At 40.1% G+C, this 24,422-nt stretch overlaps 1 protein-coding gene and 1 non-coding gene across 2 annotated transcripts in view; both read right to left on the minus strand.

Moving 5' to 3' along the window:
* Positions 1-9,887: 9,887 nt before the first annotated feature.
* The window catches only part of CENPI (centromere protein I), a 72,487-nt gene continuing 57,952 nt past the window's right edge, over positions 9,888-24,422 (minus strand). Inside the window, exons 20-21 of the mRNA XM_070462012.1 lie at positions 17,340-17,381; positions 9,888-16,667 (exon numbers count right to left, since the gene is read on the minus strand). Of these exons, the coding sequence (XP_070318113.1) occupies positions 16,566-16,667; positions 17,340-17,381 (144 nt within the window). The 3' untranslated portion in view covers positions 9,888-16,565. The remainder of the gene's footprint in view (positions 16,668-17,339; positions 17,382-24,422) is intronic.
* On the minus strand, positions 19,729-19,800 carry TRNAC-ACA (transfer RNA cysteine (anticodon ACA)). Its single transcript has one exon. It is a non-coding gene; the product is annotated as a tRNA-Cys (tRNA).

Below are 24,422 nucleotides of genomic sequence, written 5' to 3' on the forward strand. Positions count from 1 at the left end.
AACACCACTTTCTTTCCCCATTGAACTGTCTTATCATCCTTGTTGAAAATCAAATTGACCCACGATGAACTGGGTTTATTTCTGGACTCTCGATTCTATTCCATTGATATTTGCTTATCCTTATGCTGGTACAACATTATCTGGATTAGTAAGCTTAGCAATCAGGAAATGTGAGGCCTCCAATTTTGCTCTTTTCCAGTATTGTTTTGGTTATTCATGGTACTTTTCATTTCCATTTGAATTTTAGGATCAGCTTATCAATTTCTGCAAAATACCAGGTGGGGTTTTGATAGGGACTGCATTGAAAGTGTAGATCAGTTTGGGGAGTACTACTATGTTAACAATATTCAGTCTTCTGATCTATGATCATGGGATGTCTTTGCATTTATTAGATACATTTTTACTTTCTTTAAACAATATTTTGGGACTTTCCTGGTGGTCCAGTGGTTAGGACTTCATGCTCCTAATGTAGGGGGCAAGGGTTTGATCCCTGGTTGGGAAACTAAGATTATTCCCACATGTTGCATGGCATGGCCAAAGAAACCAGAACAATGTTTTGACACAGTGTATTACATTGATGTTAAGCCAACCTTGTATTTGCACTACTGGGGTAAATAAATCCCAGTTGATCATGTTTATATGTTGGATTTGCTTTACTAATATTTTCTTGAGCTTCTTGAACATATCGATTGTTTTTCATCAAATTTAGGGCAGACATTATTTCTTCAAATATTTTGTCTGTTTTGTCTCCTCCTATGGTATGTATACCCATTATGAGTATGTGTGTGCTTAATGTTGTACCACATTTTCATAAGGCTCTGTGCATTTTTCTTCACTCTTTTCAAATGAAAAGTTCAGCATTTAGATTTGGGGTGTGGTGGGTGTATTCTATCCTTTACTGGCATTTTCTTTTTTCCCATTTGTTTTTGGCTGCACTGGGTCTGTGTTGCTGCGTGTGGACTTTCTCTAGTTGTGGCAAGTAGGGGCTACTCTTTAGATGTGGTGCATGGGCTTCTCACTGCAGTGGCTCCTCTAGTGGTGGAGCATGGGTTCTTGGCATGTGGGCTTCAGTAATTGTGGCACATAGACTTAGTTGCTCTGTGGCACATGGAATCTTGCTGGACCAGGGATCGAACCTGTGTCCCCTACATTGGCAGAAATGGATTATTAAACACTGGACCACCACAGAAGTCCCGGTATTTTTCAGTGAGTCACTATCATCACATATTCCTTTAATTATTTAAACATAGTTTAAGTTCTTTGAATGTATTTAAAATAGATGTTTTGAAGTCCTTAGTCACCAACTTCAACATCTGACCCCCCCTCAAAGGCAATCTTTTTTCCCCCTGCATATAGGTCACACTTTCCTGTTTATTAATCTGAAGTTAGATAACATTTTAGCAGCACTGGATTTGGTTGTCTGCTCTAGTATGTATAGCAAATTGGCTGGAGCAATTCCTCCAGTGTGCAGCCTCTAATTTTTTGGATTTTTAATTTTTATCTTGACACCTAGGTTCCTAAAGTAATACCCTGGGTCAGAAGTATAACAATACTTGAGCAGTCATCCACTGATTGATTGGAGTTGTACCTTAGCCCCTAAGTACAATAGAGCCAATAAGATTTTCTTCTTTTGCTGCTTGACCTGTGTGGTTTAGATTGCTTTCACACTTCAGGGAGCCTACAAGTTGTCTCACATTTAGTCAAGGACTAATAGCAAAGTTTCCTCTCCAGTTGCTCCTGAGAGAGCGGGGCCTTAGGTATGTGTACACTCATCCATATCACCAGACCTCCTTTGCTGGCTCTTTCTCTCATATGTTAAACTTCTGGTTGGTCTGCCTCTATAAGTTTCATACCATGCTTTTGATTGTTTGATACCATGCTCCACTGACTGTTTGGTGATTTTTACTTTGTACAATTCCTGGAAGGCACAAATTGCTACACAATCCAAATAAAGTAAGGTCTCTCAGGCAGGACCATGGTGTTGGCAGTTTTTGAGTTTTTCTATGACCCTGTTGGAACCTCTATATTATGGACAGTATCTAAGGGAGATAGGAGCTGCCACTTGGCTGCCAAGCTCGCTGTAATACCTGTTCTGCAACAAGGAGCTGGGTGGGGAAATGCATGTAACCTCTAGCTCACATGTTAGACTCCTATTACTGAGCTTTGCAGATTATTTAGTAAATTATTTTCAATTTGCTGCAAATCCCTTTATCATTCTTTAGAGACTGTGAATGATGGTCTTGGCTAATTTTAATACCCATTAGGCAAATGTTTTTCTGGGGAGAAATTCCACTAACCTTTTCATATTGCCATTTAGAATTCCTCCCCATTACAATTTTCAATTGATTATGCATAAACTGGTGATCAAGTTTATGAATTTAACCTAGTTCACAAACCTGATTACAAAAAGGATTCAGTTCTATTTTTTAAGTTGAAATTAACATCTAATTAAAAATTATATACTATTTTTTCCTCCATTACCCCAAGTAACAGAAAGTACATCTACATACAGACACAAGGGGAAAGTATAGCATATAAAATATTCACTCTTGTTCTAATGCTTAGGATGGCAAACTATTAAGTAGGTGCTTATTCATCCATACTTCCAGCACTTTTCTCAGGAAGGCTCAGGAAAGCTCTGTTCACACAGAGAGTAAAGTATAGAGAAAATACATTATTCCAGTAAACTACTACCTTCTGTTGTTGTTAAGTCGTTAAGTTGTATCCAACTTTTTGCAATCCCATGAATTGCAGCATGCCAGGCTTCCCTGTCCTTCACTGCCTCCCAGTTTGCTCAAATTCATGTCCATTGAGTCAGTGATGCCATCCAATCTACTTCCTAAATCTTTAATTGAATTTTTTATAAGATAGTATACTTTGATCAAATATAGCTTGCAAAGTAGGAAAAACCTGTAAATCATTTCTCCTCTTTTTGGCCTTTCAACAAAATTTTTACAGGCTTTCTATCACTTTATGCCAAACCTTTGAAAAATACATCTCAGAATCTAAATTTTACCAAAGAAGGAATCAAGAGCCAAAATACTTAAGTGACTTTCAAGGCCATTTTGTTATTCAGTCCTGAAGTTGTGTCCGACTCTTTTGCAACACCACAGACTACAGCCTGCCAGGCTCCTCTGTCCATGGTATTCTGCAGGCAAGAATACTGAAGTGGATTGCTATTTCCTTCTCCAGATCTTCCCAACCCAGGAATCAAACCCATGTTTCCCACACTGCAAGCAGATTCTTTACCACTGAGCCACCAGGGAAGCCCAAGGTGATAGTAATGACAGTAATGATAGTAGTCTAAAACTAGAAGTAACGAAAGGTTTTCTTAACATCCAGCCTTCAGCTCTGTGCACCAAATCAAACTAGATAAGTGAATATTCTTCCTGACAAACTGAAAAAGTCTCCATTCCTGTACATACTTTAAAGTGGACTTAGAAAAAAAATAAAGTGGACTTAAATTCACATACACTATTATGTTCCTTGGGAAGATACCCTTTTCTCAGTATTATAAAAACAAAGCATTAATGATGTCAATGATACATTCTGTTAAACACTACTGCCCGTTTTCTTAGATCAGGCTGCTATATAATAAAATTATCACAGACTGGGTGGCTTTAAAAAACAAATTTACTTCTCACAATTATGAAGGCTGAAATTCCAAGATCAGGGTATCAGCATGAGTCTTCTTCCAAGCTTGTAGACAGCAGCCTTCCCTGATGGATCTTCACACAGGAGAGGGAAAGATTATCTGTTGTCTTCTCCATTAAAGGCACTCCTGGACTTTCTGGGTCTCCTGGACTCCTGGGCCGAAGACCCAGGAGAAAGGAGCAGTGACCCCACAAGAGACTGAGCCAGACCTGCCTGTGAGTTTTTGGGAGTCTCTGCTGGAGGCACGGGTTGACAGTGGCCTGCCAGGGGGTCAGGGACACTGAAAGCAGCAGTCCTGGGAGGTGTGGCATGCTGGCATAAGTCCTTTTGGAGGGGGTCACCATTACCGCCATAACCCCTACCATTGATGAAGAACTGATGCTTCTGAATTGTGGTTCTGGAGAAGATTCTTAAGAATCTTGGACAGCAAGGAGATAAAACGAGTCAATCCTAAAGGAAATCAACCCTGAATATTCATTGGAAGGACCAATGTTGAAGCTGAAGTTCCAATACTTTGGCCACCCGATGCAAAGAGCCAACTCACTGGAAAAGATCCTGATGCTGGAAAAGACTGAGAGGAGGAGGAGAAGAGGACGATAGAGGATGAGATGATTGGATGGCATCACCAACTCCATGGACATGAGTTTGAGCAAACTCTGGGAGATAGTGAAGGACAGGGAAGCCTGGCATGCTATAGTTCATGGGGTCACAAAGAGATGGAGGCAACTTGGTGATTGAACAAGAACAATTCCTACCATAGTTTGGTCTCAGGCCAAATTACAGGGAGGGAACACAGCCCCATCCATCAGCAGAAAACTGGATTAAAGATTTACTGAGCAAGGCCCTGCCCACCAGAGGAAGATTCAGTTTTCCCCAAAGCCAGTCCCTCCTATCAGGAAGCTTCCACAAGCCTCTTATCCTCATCCATCAGAGGGCAGACAAAATGAAAACCACAATCACAGAAAACTAACCAAAATGATCACATGGACCAAAGCTTTGTGTAACTTTATGAAATTATGAGCTACACTGTGTAGGGCCACCCAAGACGGTGGGTCATGGTGAAGAGTTCTGACAGAACGTGGTCCACTGGAGAAGGGAATGGTAAACCACTTCAGCATTTTGCCTTGGGAGCCCCATGAACAGTATGAAAAGGCAAAAAGATATGACACTGAAAAATGAACCCCCCAGGTTGGTAAGTGTCCAATATGCTACTGGAGAAGAATGGAGAAATAGCTCCAGAAGGAATAAAGAGGCTGTCAAACTGGAAATGACACTCAGTTGTGGATGTATTTGGTGGTGAAAGTAAAGTCAGATGCTGTAAAGAATAATACTGCATAGGAACCTGGAATGTGAGTTCTATGAATCAAGGTAAATTAGAAGTGGTCAAACAGGAGATGGCAAAAGTGAACATTAACATTTTAGGAATCAGTGAACTAAAATGGATGGGAACGGGTGAATTTAATTCAGATGACCATTATATCTACTACTGTGGGCAAGAACCCTTAGAAGAAATGGAGTAGCCCACACAGTCAACAAAAGAGTCCGAAATGCAGTACTTGGGTGCAATCACAAAATTGACAGAATGATCTTGATTCGTTTCCAGGGCAAACTATTCAACATCACAATAATCCAAGTCTATGCTCCAACCACTAATGCTGAAGAAGCTGAAGCGGAACGGTTCTATGAAGATCTAAAAGACCTTCTAGAACACACACCAAAAAAAGAGGTCCTTTCACAGGGGATTGGAATGCAAAAGTAGGAAGTCAAGAGAAACCTGGAGTAACAGGCAAGTTTGGCCTTGGAGTACAAAATGAAGCAGGGCAAAGGCTAACAGAGTTTTGTCAAGAGAATGCACTGGTAATAGCAAACACCCTCTTCCAACAACACAAAAGACAACTCTATACATGGACATCACCAGATAGTCAATACCAAAATCAGACTGATTATATTCTTTGCAGTCAAGGATGGAGAAGCTCTACAGAGTCAGCAAAAACAAGGCCAGGAGTTGACTGTAGCTCAGATCATGAACTCCTTATTGTAAAATTTACACTTAAATTGAAGAAAGTAGGGAAAACCACTAGGCCATTCAGGTATGACCTAAATCAAATCCCTTATGACTATACAGTGGAAGTGACAAATAGATTCAAGGGATCAGATCTGATATACAGAGTGCATAAAGAACTGTGGATAGAGGTTTGTAACACTGCACAGGAGGCAGTGATTCAAACCATCCCAAACAAAGCAAGCAAGAAGGCAAAATATTTGTCTGAGGAGGCCTTATAAATAGCTGAGAAAAGAAGTGAAAGGCAAAGGAGAAACAGAAAGATATACCCAACTGAATGCAGAGTTCCAGAGAATAGCAAGGAGGGATAAGAAAGCCTTCTTAAGTGAATGATGCAAAGAAACAGAAGAAAACAATAGAATGGGCTAGAGATCTCTTCAATAAAATGAAGAGACACCAAGGGAACATTTCATGCAATGATGGGTACAATAAAGGAACGAAATGGTACGTACCTAACAGAAGCAAAAGAGATTAAGAAGAGGTGGCAAGAATACACAGAAGAACTATACAAAGAAGGTCTTAATGACCCAGATAACTACGATGGTGTGGTCACTCATCTAGAGCCAGACATCCTGGAGTGTGAAGTCAAGTGAGCCTTAGGATGTATTACTACAAAGCTAGTGAAGGTGATGAAATCCTAATTGAGCTACTTAAAATCCTGAAAGATGATGCTGTTAAAGTATAGCACTCTAGATGTCAGCAAATGTGAAAAACTCAGCAGTGGCCACAGGACTGGAAAAGGTCACTTTTCATTTCAATCCCAAAGAAGGGCAATGTCAAAGAATGTTCAAACTACAGTGTACAATTGCACTCATTTCACATGCTAGCAAAGTAATGCTTAAAATCCGTCATGCTAGGCATCCACAGTACCTGAACTGAGAACTTCTAGATGTACAAGCTGGATTTCAAAAAGGCAAGAGGAACCAGAAATCAAACTGCCAACATCTGAATCACAGAGATATCAAGGGAATTCCAGAAAAATATCTTCTGCCTCACTGACTACATGAAAGCCTTTGACTGTAGAGATCACAACAAACTGTGGACAATTCTTAGAGATGGGATTACCAGACCACCTTACCTGCCTCCTGAGAAACCTGTATGCAGGTCAAGAAGCAACAGCTAGAACTGGACACAGAACAACAGACCGGTTCAAAAATGGGAAAGGAGTACAGTAAGGCTGTATATTGTCACACTGCTTATTTAACTTCTATGCAGAGTACATCATGCAAAATGCCAGGCTGGAGGAATTACAAGCTGGAATCAAGATTGCCAGGAGAAATAACAACCACAGACATGCAGATGACACCACCCTAATGAAAGAAAGCAAAGAGGAACTAAAGATTCTCTTAATGAAGGTGAAAGGGGAGAATGAAAAAGCTGGCTTAAAACTCAACATTCAAAAAATTAAGACAATGGCATCTGGTCCCATCACTTCATGGCAAATAGACGGGGAAACAATGGAAACAGTGACACACTTTATTTGCTTGGGCTCCAAAATCACTGTGGACAGTGTCTGCAGCCATGAAACAAAAGAAACTTTTTGTGAAGGAAAGGCTATGACAAACCTAGACAGTATATTGAAAAGCAGAGACATCACTTGGCCCACAAATGTCTGTATAGTCAAAGCTATCCTATTTCCAGTGGTCATGTATGGATGTGAGGGTTGGATTATAAAGACTGAGTGCCAAAGAATTGATGCTTTCAAACTGTGGTGCTGGAGAAGAGTCTTGAGAGTCCCTTGGACAGCAAGATTAAGCTAGTCAATCCTAAAGAAAATCAAACCTGAATACTCACTGGAAGGACTGATGTCAAAGCTGAAGCTCCAATAGTTTGGCCACCTGAGGTGAAGAACTGACTCACTGGAAAAGACTCTGATGCTGGGAAAGACTGAGGGCAGGAAAACGGGATGACAGAAGATGAGATGGTTGATTGGCATCATTGATTCAATGGATGAGAGTTTGAGCAGACTCTGGGAGATAATGAATGACAGAGAACCCTGGTGTGCTGCAGTCCATGGGTCACAAAGTGTCAGACAGGACTGAGTAACAACAACATAAAGGCACTAACCACATGTCATGAGAAGTCCATCCTCAAAATCTAATTACCTAAGGCCCCACCTCTAAACACCATCACGTTGAGAGGGAGGGACTGGAGTTATGACGTCAACAAATAAATTTGAGGGAAACAAACATTCAGTCCATAGTGTCCACCGTTGTTAGAAACAGATTTTTTTTACATGACAGAAACAGAGGTTCTCTATATGGGCTCAGAAGGTAAAGAATCTGCCTGCAAAGCAGGAGACCTGGCTTTGATCCCTGGGTTGGGAAGATCCACTGGAGAAGGAAATGGCAACTCTCTCCAGTATTCTTGACTGGAGAATTCCATGGACAGAGAAGCCTGGTTGGCTACAGTCATGGGGATGCAAAGAAGACACGACTGAGCGACTAACACTTTCACTTTCATAAGTTTAAAAACCTAATAATTTAAACAAAGTGAAAAGTAGTATCAATTCAAAAAAGATCTTAAAAATATATCATAAAAAGTGGTGCTGGGAAAACTGGTCAACCACTTGTAAAAGAATGAAACTAGAACATTTTCTAACACCATACACAAAAATAAACTCAAAATGGATTAAAGATCTAAATGTAAGACCAGAAACTATAAAACTCCTAGAGGAGAACATAGGCAAAACACTCTCCGGCATAAATCACAGCAGGATCCTCTATGACCCACCTCCCAGAATACTGGAAATAAAAGCAAAAATAAACAAATGGGACCTAATCAAACTTAAAAGCGTTTGCACAACAAAGGAAACTATAAGCAAGGTGAAAAGACAGCTTTCAGAATGGGAGAAAATAAGAGCAAATGAAGCAACTGACAATGAATTAATCTCAAAAATATACAAACAACTCCTGCAGCTCAATTCCAGAAAAATAAATGACCCAATCAAAAAATGGGCCAAAGAACTAAACAGACATTTCTCCAAAGAAGACATACAGATGGCTAACAAACACATGAAAAGATGCTCAACATCACTCATTATCAGAGAAATGCAAATCAAAACCTCAATGAGGTACCATTACACGCCAGTCAGAATGGCTGCTATCCAAAAGTCTACAAGCAATAAATGCTGGAGAGGGTGTGGAGAAAAGGGAAACCCTCTTACACTGTTGGTGGGAATGCAAACTAGTATAGCCACTATGGAGAACAGTGTGGAGATTCCTTAAAAAACTGGAAATAGAACTGCCATATGACCCAGCAATCCCACTGCTGGGCATACACACTGAGGAAACCAGAATTGAAAGAGACACATGTACCCCAATGTTCATCACAGCACTGTTTATAATAGCCAGGACATGGAAGCAACCTAGATGTCCATCAGCAGACAAATGGATAAGAAAGCAGTGGTACATATACACATGGAATATTACTCAGCCATTAAAAAGAATGCATTTGAATCAGTTCTAATGAGATGGATGAAACTGGAACCTATTATACAGAGTGAAGTAAGCCAGAAAGAAAAACACCAATACAGTATACTAACGCATATATATGGAATTTAGAAAGATGGTAACGATAACCCTATATGCAAGACAGCAAAAGAGACACAGATGTATAGCACAGTCCTTTGGACTCTGTGGGAGAGGGCAAGGGTGGGATGATTTGGGAGAATGGCAATGAAACGTGTATTATCATATGTGAAACAAATCACCAGTCCAGGTTCAATGCATGATACAGGGTGCTCAGGGCTGGTGCACTGGGATGACCCAGAGGGATAGGATGGGGACAGAGGTGGGAGGGGGTTCAGGATGGGGAACACATGTACACCTGTGGCAGATTCATGTCATTGTATGGCAAAACCAATACAATATTGTAAAGTAATTAGCCTCCAGTTAAAAGAAATAAATTTATGTTAAAAAAATAAAAGGTCACCTAAATATATATATATATATATATATATATATATATATATATATATAATATCAATTTTAGAGAATAATTTTTCTTCTAATAAACTATTTTGTGATAAAATGTAACTGATACAAAGAGAATTTCTACTATGCTAATAAAAGTTTTTGAGGCACCAGTTATCATTTTTTCTTTCCAGATTGTCCCCAAGACCAGATGAAGAAGTTATGATTAGAAATCTAATAGCATTGTTATTGAATAATTAAGTCAAACCACATTTTTTATTTCTTTTCTTAGACATGTTTTGCATGCACGCAAAATACTCTTATTTTGTTTTTCTTGTTTGCCGTGAAGATTCTTCAAAAAATACTTTTCAAATAACTAGATTTGGCATATTTGCACAGCTGTATATCTAATTTAAAGTGTGTTAAACAACTGATCAAGAGAAGGATATGGTCAAAGAGGTATCCGGGGAACAATTATTGAACAAAAATGCAAACTAAGGGAAAAAATTTTTTTTTCTCCCAGAATATAAACTCGTTTAGAGAAGTTTCTTCCATGATATCAGATTGTTAGGGGTTAAATTTTCATAAAAACTAATCAACCCCCCTCTCACAATTTAAAGTTCTACATGATCTTAAGAATCAAAATAATATGTTGTGAAAAACAATATGGGAAGTTACTTGGAGTACGAACTTAAAAGCAAAAGAAAATTTTCTAAATGACAAAGGCTACCCACTGGGGAAACTATCAGATTTACTTCAAAGCAGCTAAAGCTTCTTTTATGCAGGTATGTGTAAGCAACATTACATACCATTAAATACCCCCTCCTTTTTGAAACATTTTCTTTACTTGGCTTCCAGCACATCAGTCTCCTAACTTTTCTTCTAGCTCACTAGTGAGTACTTCTCAGTCTCTTGAGGGTTCCTCCTCTTCTCTGCTTCTTAATATTGACTTGCTCCAGGGTTCAGTCCTTTGCCATTTTCTCTTTGCAAGCTGTGCTAAGTGATCTCATGAAATATCATGGCCATGCAATAAAGACTCCCAAATCACTTTTGCCAGAACCAAAATGTACCCTGAATTCTAGACTTGGATATCCAACTGCCTATTTAGCATCTCCAAACTAACATGACCAAAAACACCCTCATGACTCCACACTCCTTCAAATCTGTTCCTCATCTCTCCATTCTAGCATTCACGCAATTAATCAATCAAAAAACTAGGTGTCATCCTTTACTCCCCTCCCCCACTTCATATACAAGCTATCAGCAAAGCCTATCTTCTTCACCGTTAAAATATAGCTTGAATCCAGTATCTGACTACCTACCCACCCACCCCACCTCCCCCATCATCTACCACACTAGTCTACGACTCTTGCCTGGAAAACTGTAATAACCTAACTTCTCTGCTTTCACCCTTAATCCTCTTCAATCTAAACTCCACACTCCAAAACTCCTAGAGGAGAAAATAGGCAAAACTCTCTCCGACAAAAATCACAGCAAGATCCTCTATAACCCACCTCCTAGAATATTGGAAATAAAAGCAAAAATAAACAAATGGGACCTAATTAAACTTAAAAGCTTTTGCACAACAAAGGAAACTATAAGCAAGGTGAAAAGACAGCCTTCAGAATGGGAGAAAATAAGAGCAAATGAAGAAACAAAGGATTAATCTCAAAAATATACAAGCAACTCCTGCAGTTCAATCCCAGAAAAATAAATGACCCAATCAAAAAATGGGCCAAAGATCTAAACAGACATTTCTCCAAAGAAGACATACAGATGGCTAACAAACACATGAAAAGATGCTCAACATCACTCATTATCAGAGAAATGCAAATCAAAACCTCAATGAGGTACCATTACACGCCAGTCAGAATGGCTGCTATCCAAAAGTCTACAAGCAATAAATGCTGGAGAGGGTGTGGAGAAAAGGGAACCCTCTTACACTGTTGGTGGGAATGCAAACTAGTATAGCCACTATGGAGAACAGTGTGGAGATTCCTTAAAAAACTGGAAATAGAACTGCCATATGACCCAGCAATCCCACTCCTGGGCAGACACACTGAGGAAACCAGAATTGAAAGAGACACATGTACCCCAATGTTCATCGCAGCACTGTTTATAATAGCCAGGACATGGAAGCAACCTAGATGCCCATCAGTAGATGAATGGATAAGAAAGCTGTGGTACATATACGCTATGGAATTATTACTCAGCCATTAAAAAGAATTCATTTGAATCAGTTCTAATGAGATGGATGAAACTGGAGCCCATTATACAGAGTGAAGTAAGCCAGAAAGATAAACACCAATACAGTATACTAATGCATATATATATGGAATTTAGAAAGATGGTAATGATAACCCTATATGCAAGACAGAAAAAGAGACACAGATGTACAGAACAGACTTTTAGACTCTGTGGGAGAAGGCGAGGGTGGGATGTTCTGAGAGAATAGCATTGAAACAACTATACTATCAAGGGTGAAACAGACCACCAGCCCAAGCTGGATGCATGAGACAAGTGCCCAGGGCTGGTGCACTGGGAAGACCCAGAGGGATGGGATGGAGAGGGAGGCAGGAGAGGGGATCGGGATGGGGAACACATGTAAATCCATGACTGATTCATGTCAATCTATGGCAAAAACCACTACAATACTGTAATTAGCCTCCAAATAATAAAAATAAATGGAAAAAAAAATAAAACCAACCCTTTTAACAAAAAACATAAAATTAAAAAAATGAGAAAACAACAACAAAAATAAACTCCACACACCAGCTCTATAGTTCAGTTCAGTCGCTCAGTCATGTCCCACTCTTTGTGACTTCATGGGCCACAGCATGCCAGGCTTCCGTGTCCATCACCAACTCCCGGAGCTTGCTCAAACTCATGTCCATTGAGTTGGTGATGTCATCCAACCATCTCATCCTCTGTCGTCCCTTCTCCTCCTGCCTTCAATCTTTCCCAACATCAGGGTCTTCTCAAATGAGTCAGTTCTTTGCATCAGATGGCCAAAGTACTGGAGCTTCAGCTTCAACATCAGTCCTTCCAATGAATATTCAGGATGGATTTCCTTTAGGATGGACTAGTTTGATCTCCTTGCAATCCGAGGGGCTCTCAAGACTTTTCTCTGTTTTTGAATTGATGTTCAAAAGCATCAATTCTTTGACACTCAGCTTTCTTCATAGTCCACCTCTCACATCCATACATGACTACTGGAAAAACCATAGCCTTGACTAGATGGACCTTTGTTGGCAAAGTAATGTCTCTGCTTTTTAATATGCTCTCTAGGTTAGTTGTAGCTTTTCTTCCAAGGAGCAAGTGTCTTTGAATTTTATGGCTGTAGTCACTATCTGCAGTGATTTGAGAGCCTAAGAAAATAAAGTCTGTCACTGTTTCAACTGTTTCCCCATCTATTTGCCATGAAGTGATGGGACTGGATGCCATGATCTTTGTTTTTTGAATGTCAAGTTTTAAGCCAGCTTCTTCACTCTCCTCATTCACTTTCAAGATGCTCTTTAGTTCCTCTTAGCTCTCTGCCGTAAGGGTGGTGTCATCTGCATATCTGAGGTTATTGCTATTTCTCCCAGCAATCTTGATTCTAGCTTGTGCCTCATCCAGCCTGGCATTGTGCATGATGTACTCTGCATGTAAGTTAAATAAACAGGGTGACAATATACAGCCTTGATGTACTCCTTTCCCAATTTGGAACTAGTCTGTTGTTCCATGTCCAGTTCTAACTGTTGCTTTTTCTTGACCTGCATTCTTAGAAGGCAGGTAAGGTGGTCTGGTATTCCCATCTCTTGAAGAATTTTCCAGTTTGCTGTGATCCACACAGTAAATTTGTTATCCACAATGTCAAATTATGCCACTCCTAGGCTCTCCATCCTTCTGATAGCTTCCCATTACATATCCATACCCGGCTACAAGGATTGTCATGAACTACTCTCTGGCTTTCTTCTGTTTCATTTCTTATCATTCCTTTAATCACTAGGTTGTAACCCTAGTAGCCTCTGCTATTCCTCAAACATGCCAAGTAAGTTAACATTTTCAAACCTTTTTACTTGCCTTTATCTCTTCCTAGAATTCTCTTTTCCCCAATATTCACATGGTTTATACACTTATTTCATTAGGGCCTCTGCATACGTCACCTCTTCAAACAGGCCTTCCTTAAGCATCTTACATTGCAACCCTCTCAAACATGTATATCTCTTTATGTATAATTTGGTGGAAGGCAGAGTCTGATGATGAAGTCATTTTTCACTTGTGGGCTAAAGAACCCAGATCCTGCAAATCAAAGTTAGCCACACTGAAGCTCTCCCGAGCCATGGATAGAAAGACAATTTTAAGTACTCCCTGAAGATGGCAGTCTGTTGCTGAAGTGAATATGGAAACTCAATGAGCCACCGGGCCTCTAACAATGAGGAAAGAATTTAGTCCCATACACTCAGTTTGTTTCTGTCCCTATTCTTTGCTTTTTCTTTATAGCATCTGATATTATACATCTATTTACAACCTGTATTATCTGTCTTCTCCAACAGAGAAGTAAATTCCACAAAAGAAGGTACTACATAACCAGCACACAGAAGAATTCACAGCACATGGTAAGCTCAGTAAATATGTCTAAAATAAAAAACAAATTAATAAATAGGATTCTAGTCTGAACACCTTCCAATAATATAGTTCAGGGTTCTGCTTTGCTTTACAGGAAAAAAAGAACTGCAATGTGCCCTTAAATACAAAAGTAAATTCAGCTTGATTTCTCTCAAATGATATAAATTTTATTAAAAGGCAGAGAATTTTTCTGTAGCACTGAAGCAAACTTCTGTGGTAACTTTTCAGCAAGATATTCTAGCTATTATAAAAATTTTAAAATGCTTCAGAATTACTCCTGAAAATAAGTTACAGTTAATTTATTTGAACCTAAACATTTAAAAATGGGATATATACATACGCATACATGCACATGCACAAAATAGAGCAGTCCTGTGAAATCAAACTGGTAAAACTCCAGGAATGTGGATTATCCCACAGTTCTCTCCCTTTCCTTCTCTCATCAAATTGCTACTACCAGTGAAGGCCCAAGAATCGACCAACTACCTAAAGCCAGCTTTTAGAGTTAGACATATATCCTGTTAACTTGGTGTTGGTATGGTTGTCCAAAATCAGTAAAAGGGCAACATTCACAGAGGTTTCAGAGGCAGCTGAATATTTTGCATAAATATGTCCGGCTTAAATGCCACTGTATATTATCATCTGCTCTTTTCCATAAAAATGCAAATCATAGTTCACAAAAATGTGAAAAATCCCACCACATAATGGATATATCTCTTTATGCATAATTTGGTGGAAGGCAGAGACTGATGATGAAGTCATTTTTCACTGGTGGGCTAAAGAACCTAGATCCTGAAAATAAAGTCAGCCACACTGAGGCTCTCCTGAGCCATGGGTAGAAAGCCAGTCTAAGCACTCCCTGAAGGTAGCAGTCTGTTGGTGAAATGAGTATGGAAACTCAAGTTGAGCCTCTTGATCTCTTCAGCAACAAGGAAGTTTAGTCCCATATGCTCAGTTTGCTTCTGTCAACATTCATTTAATGTTGATCAGGTGGAGGAAGGAAAAAAAGCCCCTTTGACCCAATGCTGTCAGAGAGCATACATGAATCATAAAAGTTAATGGATTTTCATTTTTACAAGAAGTGCATAAGCAACGCCCACTCTCCTCCTGAACTAGCAGTTGGGGATTCTAAAAGTGGTCGCCAACTTTGTAAAGCAGTTAACTCCTGCTAACAGTCTGCTACATGAAAAGTCAAAGTCTATACTTACCCTGTTTTCAGTTTTACAAAAGCTGATGGCAGCCATAGCAAAGAATGAGCAGCTAGTAAGCCGGGTGTACCTCTGCTCCTGTGCAAAAGGCCTGAGAAACTCCGAAGCTACACTTGTACAAACATGGTCCAATGATGCCATCTGCATGGCAACCAGATGTCTCAGTTATCTAATCTGGTGCCAGGTTTGGAGACCCCAGTAAAATTCAGAGGCTTGTAACCTGCCTGAGGCCAATGACATATTACAAAGGTGGCTAAAACAGTAACACTCATCCAACATGGTCTTCCAGAATAGGGGTCAGGAAACTTTTCTATAAAGAGTTGTACAGTAAATATTTTTGGCTTTACAGACCACACAGTACCTGTCCCAAACACTCAGCTTTGACATCATGGCAAAGTCATTTACAAGACATAAATGCCCAGGAGCCTGATTTCATCCAAGGGTCATAATTTGCCAACTCTACTCAAGAACTCTGCCATTTCCCATCATGAAGTGGAGTCTAATACCCCTCCCCTTGAACTTGGGGAAGTGTGTGATTTGCTTGTGACCAAGAGAGTATGAAGGAACTAAGAGTGCATGACCTCCAAAGCTGCATCAGAAAAGGCGATGTTTTTTGTCCCTGAGACATCTGCTTGCCTGGAGCCCAAGCCACCACAGAAGCATCCAGTTGTCCTGAGGCCGCCAAGCTGTAAGGAAGCCCAAGTGAGCCACATGGAAAGACCACATGAAGAAGCCTTGAGACTCTAAGAAGAGGGGGAGATTAACTCAGCCAGCCTCCAGAGTTTTAGCCCCCCATCCACCTGACTACAAGTTTGGGAGAGACCCTGAGGCAGAACCACCCAGTTGAAGCTCTCCCCAAATCCCTGCCTCCTAGAAATAGAAATATTAATAATAAATGATTGCTATTATTTTAAGGCACAACAAAAAAACTCAGAACACAGTCCCAAAACTAGTGAGTGGCAGATATGAGTTTCAAACCTAGGTTGGCTTGACCCCAACCCCATGTCTGTTCCATTATATGATTGCTAACAGCAACCTTTTAAAAATATCGTGCTAAAACATCCGTGACATGAAACATTAAAAAAAAATGCTGATCAGGTGGTTTATGCTCTCTGCTCAGGGGACAGAAGAACGATGAATACTACTTCTTATGAAGTGTTTCAAGCCGTGTAACCCCTCTGAAAATAAATAGTCCAAATACCAGTTCCATTTCTTCCCCTGCAAGCACAAAAAAGGGAAAATTACTTATCAGGTATTTAGTTTGCTTATTCTCTACCTCCTCTTCTTTGCCTAGAAAAAGTTCCCAGCATCCTGGATGTGCATACCAAGAGTAAGCTCGAGTAGCCATGTTCTTTACTAAAACTCAGTCACTAAAGCACATTCAAACTAGAGCATACCCAAAGTTTAAGGGCTAAATATTCCTTTTATTATATTGACAAAAAAATTTAGCTGTTCAACTGAACAGGTACTGTGAAGTGGAAATGGGTCATCATTCCTACACTCTAGGAATTTAACATCTAAAGTACACAGCACAGGAACAGACACTATTACATTACTGTCTATATTAAATATGTACACAGCAGAGTTTCTATACTGAGACAACTGTGTTTGGTTTTGTTACAGTCACATTTTGACTACATGCAAGTGTATTATAAAATAAGATAATGCACAGACGCAACAGCAAGAGTCAAACTATGAATAGTTTTATCTATGTAGACAGTATGTGCCAATGAAGTCACATAAAAGTCACTGGAATTAATTCAGAAAGCAAATACTTTACTTTGAATTTGCCCAGGCAGCAGACTTGGGATTTGGGGAAAAGTAAAGGTATAAATTCTTTTGATGAAATGAAGCTTTATCCCTGCACATGATGAAAATAAGTTTCCTTACCCGTATAGAGCTCATGTTTACTTTCCTTTCTTCTGGGCATTCCTTTAAAAACAAAAAAACAAACAAAAAAGGAAATGGAGAGAAATGAGGATGAAAACATTTGGTTAGCAGAAATTACCAGAAAATTAAGATGGCTCTTCACTGTCGGATTCATTTGCTATGTTCTATTCCTACCAACATTCTTGGAATCCTTTTGAATAAACACCCACTATAACTTTTCATATTTTTCCCTAGAAGCACAAACAGAAAGAAGATAAAATTGCAGTAGATAAAGTGAGCACCATTTTTTAAATCTATGGCCTCATTTTTAAAAATTCTGGACTCAGTCACAGGTGGAGATGGAAGGTGTTACAGAAGGTTTTTCCTGAGGAATATGATTATCTGAATTGAGATTTGAAGGATGAGGACGAAGTCTGGTGAGGCAGTCTGTGTACACAGATTTCTGAAATTGTAATTCTTTATGTTAACTCAACAGCTAAGTGAGCTAGCTAGTTATTCCCTGGCTTTAACTATCACCTACAGTACTTCATTGAAAAGCCAGCAATTCAATGGCTTTTTTATGAATCACTGAGAAAAAAACTCTGCCAATCAAACTATGTATAACACAATTAGAAGTTTATATTTTACAATGAGTGAGTTTTAGATGTAGGCAGATTTTGAACATACATCATTTTTATCAAGATGGAATGGTAAATGCAAAAAAAATTCAGTGGTGAAACTTATTTCTAAAACTTCACATTCAAAGTCTTAACTCTTCTGAATTACTTTTCTACTTCAGGGTTGTAGACATCTATGTTTTTCTTCACACAGTATCATTCTCTGCCAGAGTGTGGATTATACAGCATTTCTTAAAGGAACAGAAAGCTACGGTGCTTGGGTCTCAACTGCAAAAAGCTAACCTACTTTTGGCCCTTGCCTCAAGGAAATCTCCAAAACATGTATGGTTCACCTCTTCCCTACCTTCTTCCTCTGAGTCATTTGATTTTAAGAGCTTAAAACAGTGCTCTAATATCATCTCCAATTCTCCCCCACGCTGCTGACATCTAATCTGCAAGGTCTGATTCTGGCAATCTGCCAGTACACACTTAAAAACAGCAAATGACAACTCTATCATGATTGCTGCCTGGCTGACATCAATCACAAGATGTACCCTGATCTCTGAAAAGTTAAAAAGAAAAAAAATGTAGTTTTGGAACTGATGAAGTACAGTCCATGCTGATGAATTTCATACTTATTTCTCACATTCCAACACCTCTCTTGAGCTCTAAAGGTCCCTGTTTCAAGGTGCCTACTTACACTTCTTGGATATCGAACAGGTATCTCAAACTTGAGTAGGTCCTACTTAACTGACTGATTCTTGCTTCTTAACCTGCCCTCCCCACAAAAACAAAATAACCTATCCTGTTCTATCAGTCAGTCAGTTCAGTTGCTCAGTTGTGTCTGACTCTTTGCGACCCCATGAACTGCAGCACGCCAGGCCTCTCTGTCCATCACCAACACCCAGAGTCTACCCAAACCCATGTCCACTGAGTCAGTGATGCCATCCAACCATCTCCATCCTCTCATTTCCTTCTCCTCCTGCCTTCAATCTTCCCCAGCATCAGGGTCTTTTCAAATGAGTCAGCTCTTCGCATCAGGTGGCCAAAGTATTGGAGTTTCAGCTTCAATATCAGTCCTTCCAAAGAACACCCAGGACCGATCTCCTTTAGGATGAACTAGCTGGATCTCCTTGCAGTCCAAGGGACTCTCAAGAGTCTTTTCCAACACCACAGTTCAAAAGCATCAATTTTTCACCGCTCAGCTTTCTTTATAGTCCAACTCTCACATCCATACATGACTACTGGAAAAACCATAGCCTTGACTAGAAGGACCTTTTTTGACAAAGTAATGTCTCTGCTTTTTAATATGCCATCTAGGTTGCTGATAACTTTCCTTCCAAGGAGTAAGCATCTTTTAATTTCACGGCTGCAGTCACCATCTGCAGTGATTTTGGAGCCCAAAAATATAGTCAGCCACTGTTTCCCCATCTATTTGCCATGAAGTGATGGGACCGGATGCCATGATCTTAGTTTTCTGAATGTTGAGCTTTAAGCCAGCTTTTTCATTCTCCTCTTTCACTTTCATCAAGAGGCTCTTTAGTTCTTCTTCACTTTCTGCCATAAGGGTGGTATCATCTGCATATCTGAGATTATTGATATTTCTCCTGGCACTCTTGATTCCAGCTTGTGCTTCCTCCAGCCCAGCATTTCTCATGATGTACTCTGTATATAAGTTAAATATGCAGGGTGTCTCTTTGCGACCCCATGGACTGTAGCCTACCAGGCTTCTCCCATGGGATTTTCCAGGCAAGAGTACTGGAGTGGGCTGCCATTTCCTTCTCCAGAGGATCTTCCCCACCCAGGGATCGAACCCGGGTCTCCTGCATTGTAGGCAGACGCTTTACCGTCTGAGCCACCGGGGAAGTCGGTAATGAAGATAATGGTGACCTCCCTCAAAAGATCCCATGCATGGACTGCTATACTCAGTGCCCTCAACCCTACAACAGGCCACCACTGACCCATGCCTCCGCCGTGTACTCCCAGACACCCACAGGCAACTTTCAGACAGTCTCCTGGGGGGTCACTGCTATTTTCTCCTGGGTCCTGGTGCACAAGTTTGTTGTGCCCTCCAAGAGTCTATTTCCCAGTCCTATGTAAGTTCTGGCAGCTCTATGGCGGGGTTAGTGGCAACCTCCTCCAAGAGGGCTTATGCCATACCCAGGTCTGCTGCACCCAGAGCCCCTGTCCCTGTGACAGACCGAGAAACAGTGGAAACAGTGTCAGACTTTATTTTTGGGGGCTCCAAAATCACTGCAGATGGTGACTGCAGCCATGAAATTATTATTATTTTTTCCATTTATTTTTATTGGTTGGAGGCTGGTTGCTTTGCAACATTGCAGTGGTTTTTGTCATGCATTGAAGTGAATTGGCCATGGATTTGCATGTGTTCCCCATCCCGGTTCCGCCTCCCACCTCCCTCTCCACCCCATCCCTCTGGGTCTTCCCAGTGCACCAGGCCCAAGCACTTGTCTCATGCATCCAACCTGGGCTGGTGATCTGTTTCACCCTAGATAATGTGCATGTTTCGATGCTGTTCTCTTGAAACATCCCACCCTCGCCTTCTCCCACAGAGCCACAAGTCTGTTCTATACATCTGAGTCTCTTTTTCTGTTTTGCATATAGGGTTATCGTTACCATCTTTCTAAAGTCCATATATATGTGTTAGTATACTGTAATGGTCTTTATCTTTCTGGCTTACTTCACTCTGTATAATGGGCTCCAGTTTCATCCATCTCATTAGAACTGATTCAATTGAATTCTTTTTAATGGCTGAGTAATATTCCATGGTGTATATGTACCACAGCTTCCTCATCCATTCATCTGCTGATGGGCATCTAGGTTGCTTCCATGTCCTGTCTATTATAAACAGTGCTGCAATGAACATTGGGGTGCACGTGTCTCTTTCAGATCTGGTTTCCTCAGTGTGTATGCCCAGAAGTGGGATTGCTGGGTCATATGACAGTTCTATTTCCAGCTTTTTAAGAAATCTCCACACTGTTTTCCATAGTGGCTGTACTGATTTGCATTCCCACCAACAGTGTAAGAGGATTCCCTTCTCTCCACACCCTCTCCAGCATTTATTGCTTGTAGACTTTTGGATAGCAGCCATCCTGACTGGCGTGTAATGGTACCTCATTAAAATTAATTAAAATTAAAAGACGCTTACTCCTTGGAAGAAAAGTTACGACCAACCTAGACAGCATATTATAAAACAGAGATGTTACTTTGCCAACAAAGGTCCATCTAGTCAAGGCTATGGTTTTTCCAGTGGTCACGCATGGATGTGAGAGTTGGATTGTGAAGAAAGCTGAGTACTGAAAAATTGATGCTTTTGAACTGTTGGAGAAGTTGGAGAAGACTCTTGAGAGTCTCTTGGACTGCAAGGAGATCCAACCAGTCCATCCTAAAGGAAATCAATCCTGAATATTCATTGGAAGGACTGATGTTGAAGCTGAAACTCCAATACTTTGGCCACTTGATGTGAAGAGCTGACTCATTTGAAAAGACCCTGATGCTGGGAAAGATTGAAGGTGGAAGAAGGGGACAACAGAGGATGAGATGGCTGGATGGCATCACCAACTCAATGGGCATGAGTTTGAGTAAAGTCCGGGAGTTGGTAATGGACAGGGAAGCCTGGCATGCTGCAGTTCATGGTGTCACAAAGAGTCGGACATGACTGAGTGACTGAATTGAACTGACATCTTCTTTATCCTCTTATCTGTCAATGGACACTATGTTTTGGCTGTTGTAAGTAATGCTGCTATGAACACTGGTGTGCATGTATCTTTTAGAACTACACTTTTGTCTGGATGTAAACCCTGAAGTTTACATTGCTGGATCACATGGTAATTTTATTTTTAGTTGACAAAGTGACTTTTGATGGAAGACTCAGAGGAGGCAAGGGTGTGAGTTTGATTGATTGTGGTTGGGGTGAAAAAGTATGAACAGAGGGACCAGCCTGAGCTGGCCTGTTGTCACATATTCTTCACTGCTTGCCTTATTTCCTCAATTAAACAGCTTTTGAGATCACGGAGAAAAAAATAAATAAATAAGTAAATAAATAAACAAATATGCAGGGTGACAATATACAGCCTTGACATACTCCTTTTCCTATTTGGAACCAGTCTGTTGTTCCATGTCCAGTTCTAACTGTTGCTTCCTCTTGTTCCTTAATCTAAGTCACACTGGGCTTCCTTTTTCCCCTTGAATCCCTTAAGTACTGTCCCCATTGCCTAGAATGCTCTTCTTCTAGCTATTTTTAGGTTGGCTTATTCTCATCTTTTAGAAGAAATCTCAGATCAATTGTCACCTCTTCAAACAGGCCCTCTTTGAACACTCATCCCTGACAACTCCAGTCACACACTCTCACACCACCCTGTTTATGCCTTTCATGGCATTTCTCAAAGTTTAAAATTATCACATCTACTTATTTCATTACTTGTTTATTGCTTGTTCTCATTAGAATAAACTCCATTTGGACAGAGATGGTAGCTATCTTTTTAAGCAGTGTATTCCTAGTGTCAAAAGCATGCTGTTCTGTGCTGTGCTTAGTCATTCAGTCCTGTCTGTCTCTTTGTGACACCATGGACTGTAGCCTGCCAGGCTCCTCTGTCCGTGGTGATTCTCTAGGCAAGAATACTGGAGTGGGGTGCCATGCCCTCCTCCAGGGGATCTTCCCAACCCAGGGATTGAACCCAGGTCTCCCACATTGCAGGCAGATTCTTTACCATCTGAGTCACCAGGGAAGCCCAAGAATACTGGAGTGGGTAGCCTATTCCTTCTCCAGGGGATCTTCCTAACTCATCAAACCGGGGTATCCTGCATTGTAGGCAGATTAAGCCCATCAAAAGCATAGCGGACACCTAATATTTGTTGAATGAATAAAAAAAGATATATCTAATTATTAATTCAAAAGTAACTGATAAGAAAATCAAGAGCTTCAAAATTTCCTGAAACATAAGCTTGACAAATGTCCAGACTCATGGTGTAACTTGAGCTCTTCTGATACTGAGAACTGATTGGCCAAATTAAGTTTACTAAATTATTTCTAAAAATATGGCCAATTCGAAATATTTACAATGTGATAATTCAGCAAAGTAAAACTGTCAGAATTAAATCACACTAACATAGTATCACGGAGAAGGCGATGGCACCCCACTCCAGTACTCTTGCCTGGAAAATCCCATGGACAGAGGAGCCTGGTAGGCTGCAGTCCATGGGATCGCTAAGAGTTGGACACGGCTGAGTGACTTCACTTTCACGTTTCACTTTCACGCACTGGAGAAGGAAATGGCAACCCACTCCAGTATTTTTGCCTGGAGAATCCCAGGGACGGGGGGAGCTTGGTGGGCAGCTATCTATGGGGGTCGCACAGAGTCGGACACGACTGAAGCAACTTAGCAGCAGCAGCAGCAGCAACATAGTATCAGAGGTTATTTTTATCACCTCAAAGGTACAATCATTAGATAATGAGCAGTAAGTTGGTGACAAGGCTCAAAAGGTATTCTTTTAAGAGAAAGATTGACATTAAATTCCAGTATTTTCAGAATCATACAGAAACGTTAATTACAAAATGTTAATTACACATTTTGCCAAATGTGCACAATGCTGTTAAAATTAAACTTTCAAGGATCAACCTTCCTGCTGTATAGCACAGGGAGCTCAACTCAGTGCTCTGTGATGACCTAGAGTAACGGGATGGGGGTTGGGGGATGGTGGCGGGGGAGCTCAAGAGGGAGGGGATATGTATACACATAGCTGATTTACTTTGTTGTACAGAAGAAACTAACAACACTGTAAAGCAATTATATTCTAATATTAAAAAAAAGAATCAACCTTCCTAAAGTATTTTTTAAAACACTTCTGATTTAAAGGAATATATTAATTCCTGAAACTCCAAAATAAGTTTGCTTATCTATGTCTAAGTTGATAGCAGTTATCATTTTAGAGGCTGAATCTTATAATTAAGATGTATACACACACACAGTCTGGGAAGAAAAAAGAACTAACTTAAAGAAAATTAATTCTATTCTGTGATTCATCATGTAGTATTCTAAGTAAGAACTACATGCAACTGGACTACCATTCATTGTTAGCAGTAATGTAAGTTGGTATAACTTCTACTGAAAGCAATTTGACAACACCTAACAAAATTACAAAGATATACCCTTTGAAATCAATTCCATGTGGAGCAATTTTACCCAAAAGACACACTTGCACATGTATGAAATAATGTATATAGTTCAAACATATTCATTACAGTATAATTTAGTAATGATTGGCAATAACTAAAAAACTCAATTGATAAGTTATATGCTTAACTTGTACTACATCCATACAATGAAATACTACAGAGACAACAAAAAGAATGAGGCAGTCCTTTATGTACAAATATGAAACAAAAGGGATTCCCTTTGTGGCTATGTGGTCAAGAATCTGCCTACCAAAGCAGGAGATGCAGGTTTAATCCCTGGGTCGGGAAGAT

This window comes from Odocoileus virginianus, chromosome X, assembly GCF_023699985.2.
Source record: "Odocoileus virginianus isolate 20LAN1187 ecotype Illinois chromosome X, Ovbor_1.2, whole genome shotgun sequence".
In the NCBI taxonomy this organism is placed as follows: domain Eukaryota; kingdom Metazoa; phylum Chordata; class Mammalia; order Artiodactyla; family Cervidae; genus Odocoileus; species Odocoileus virginianus.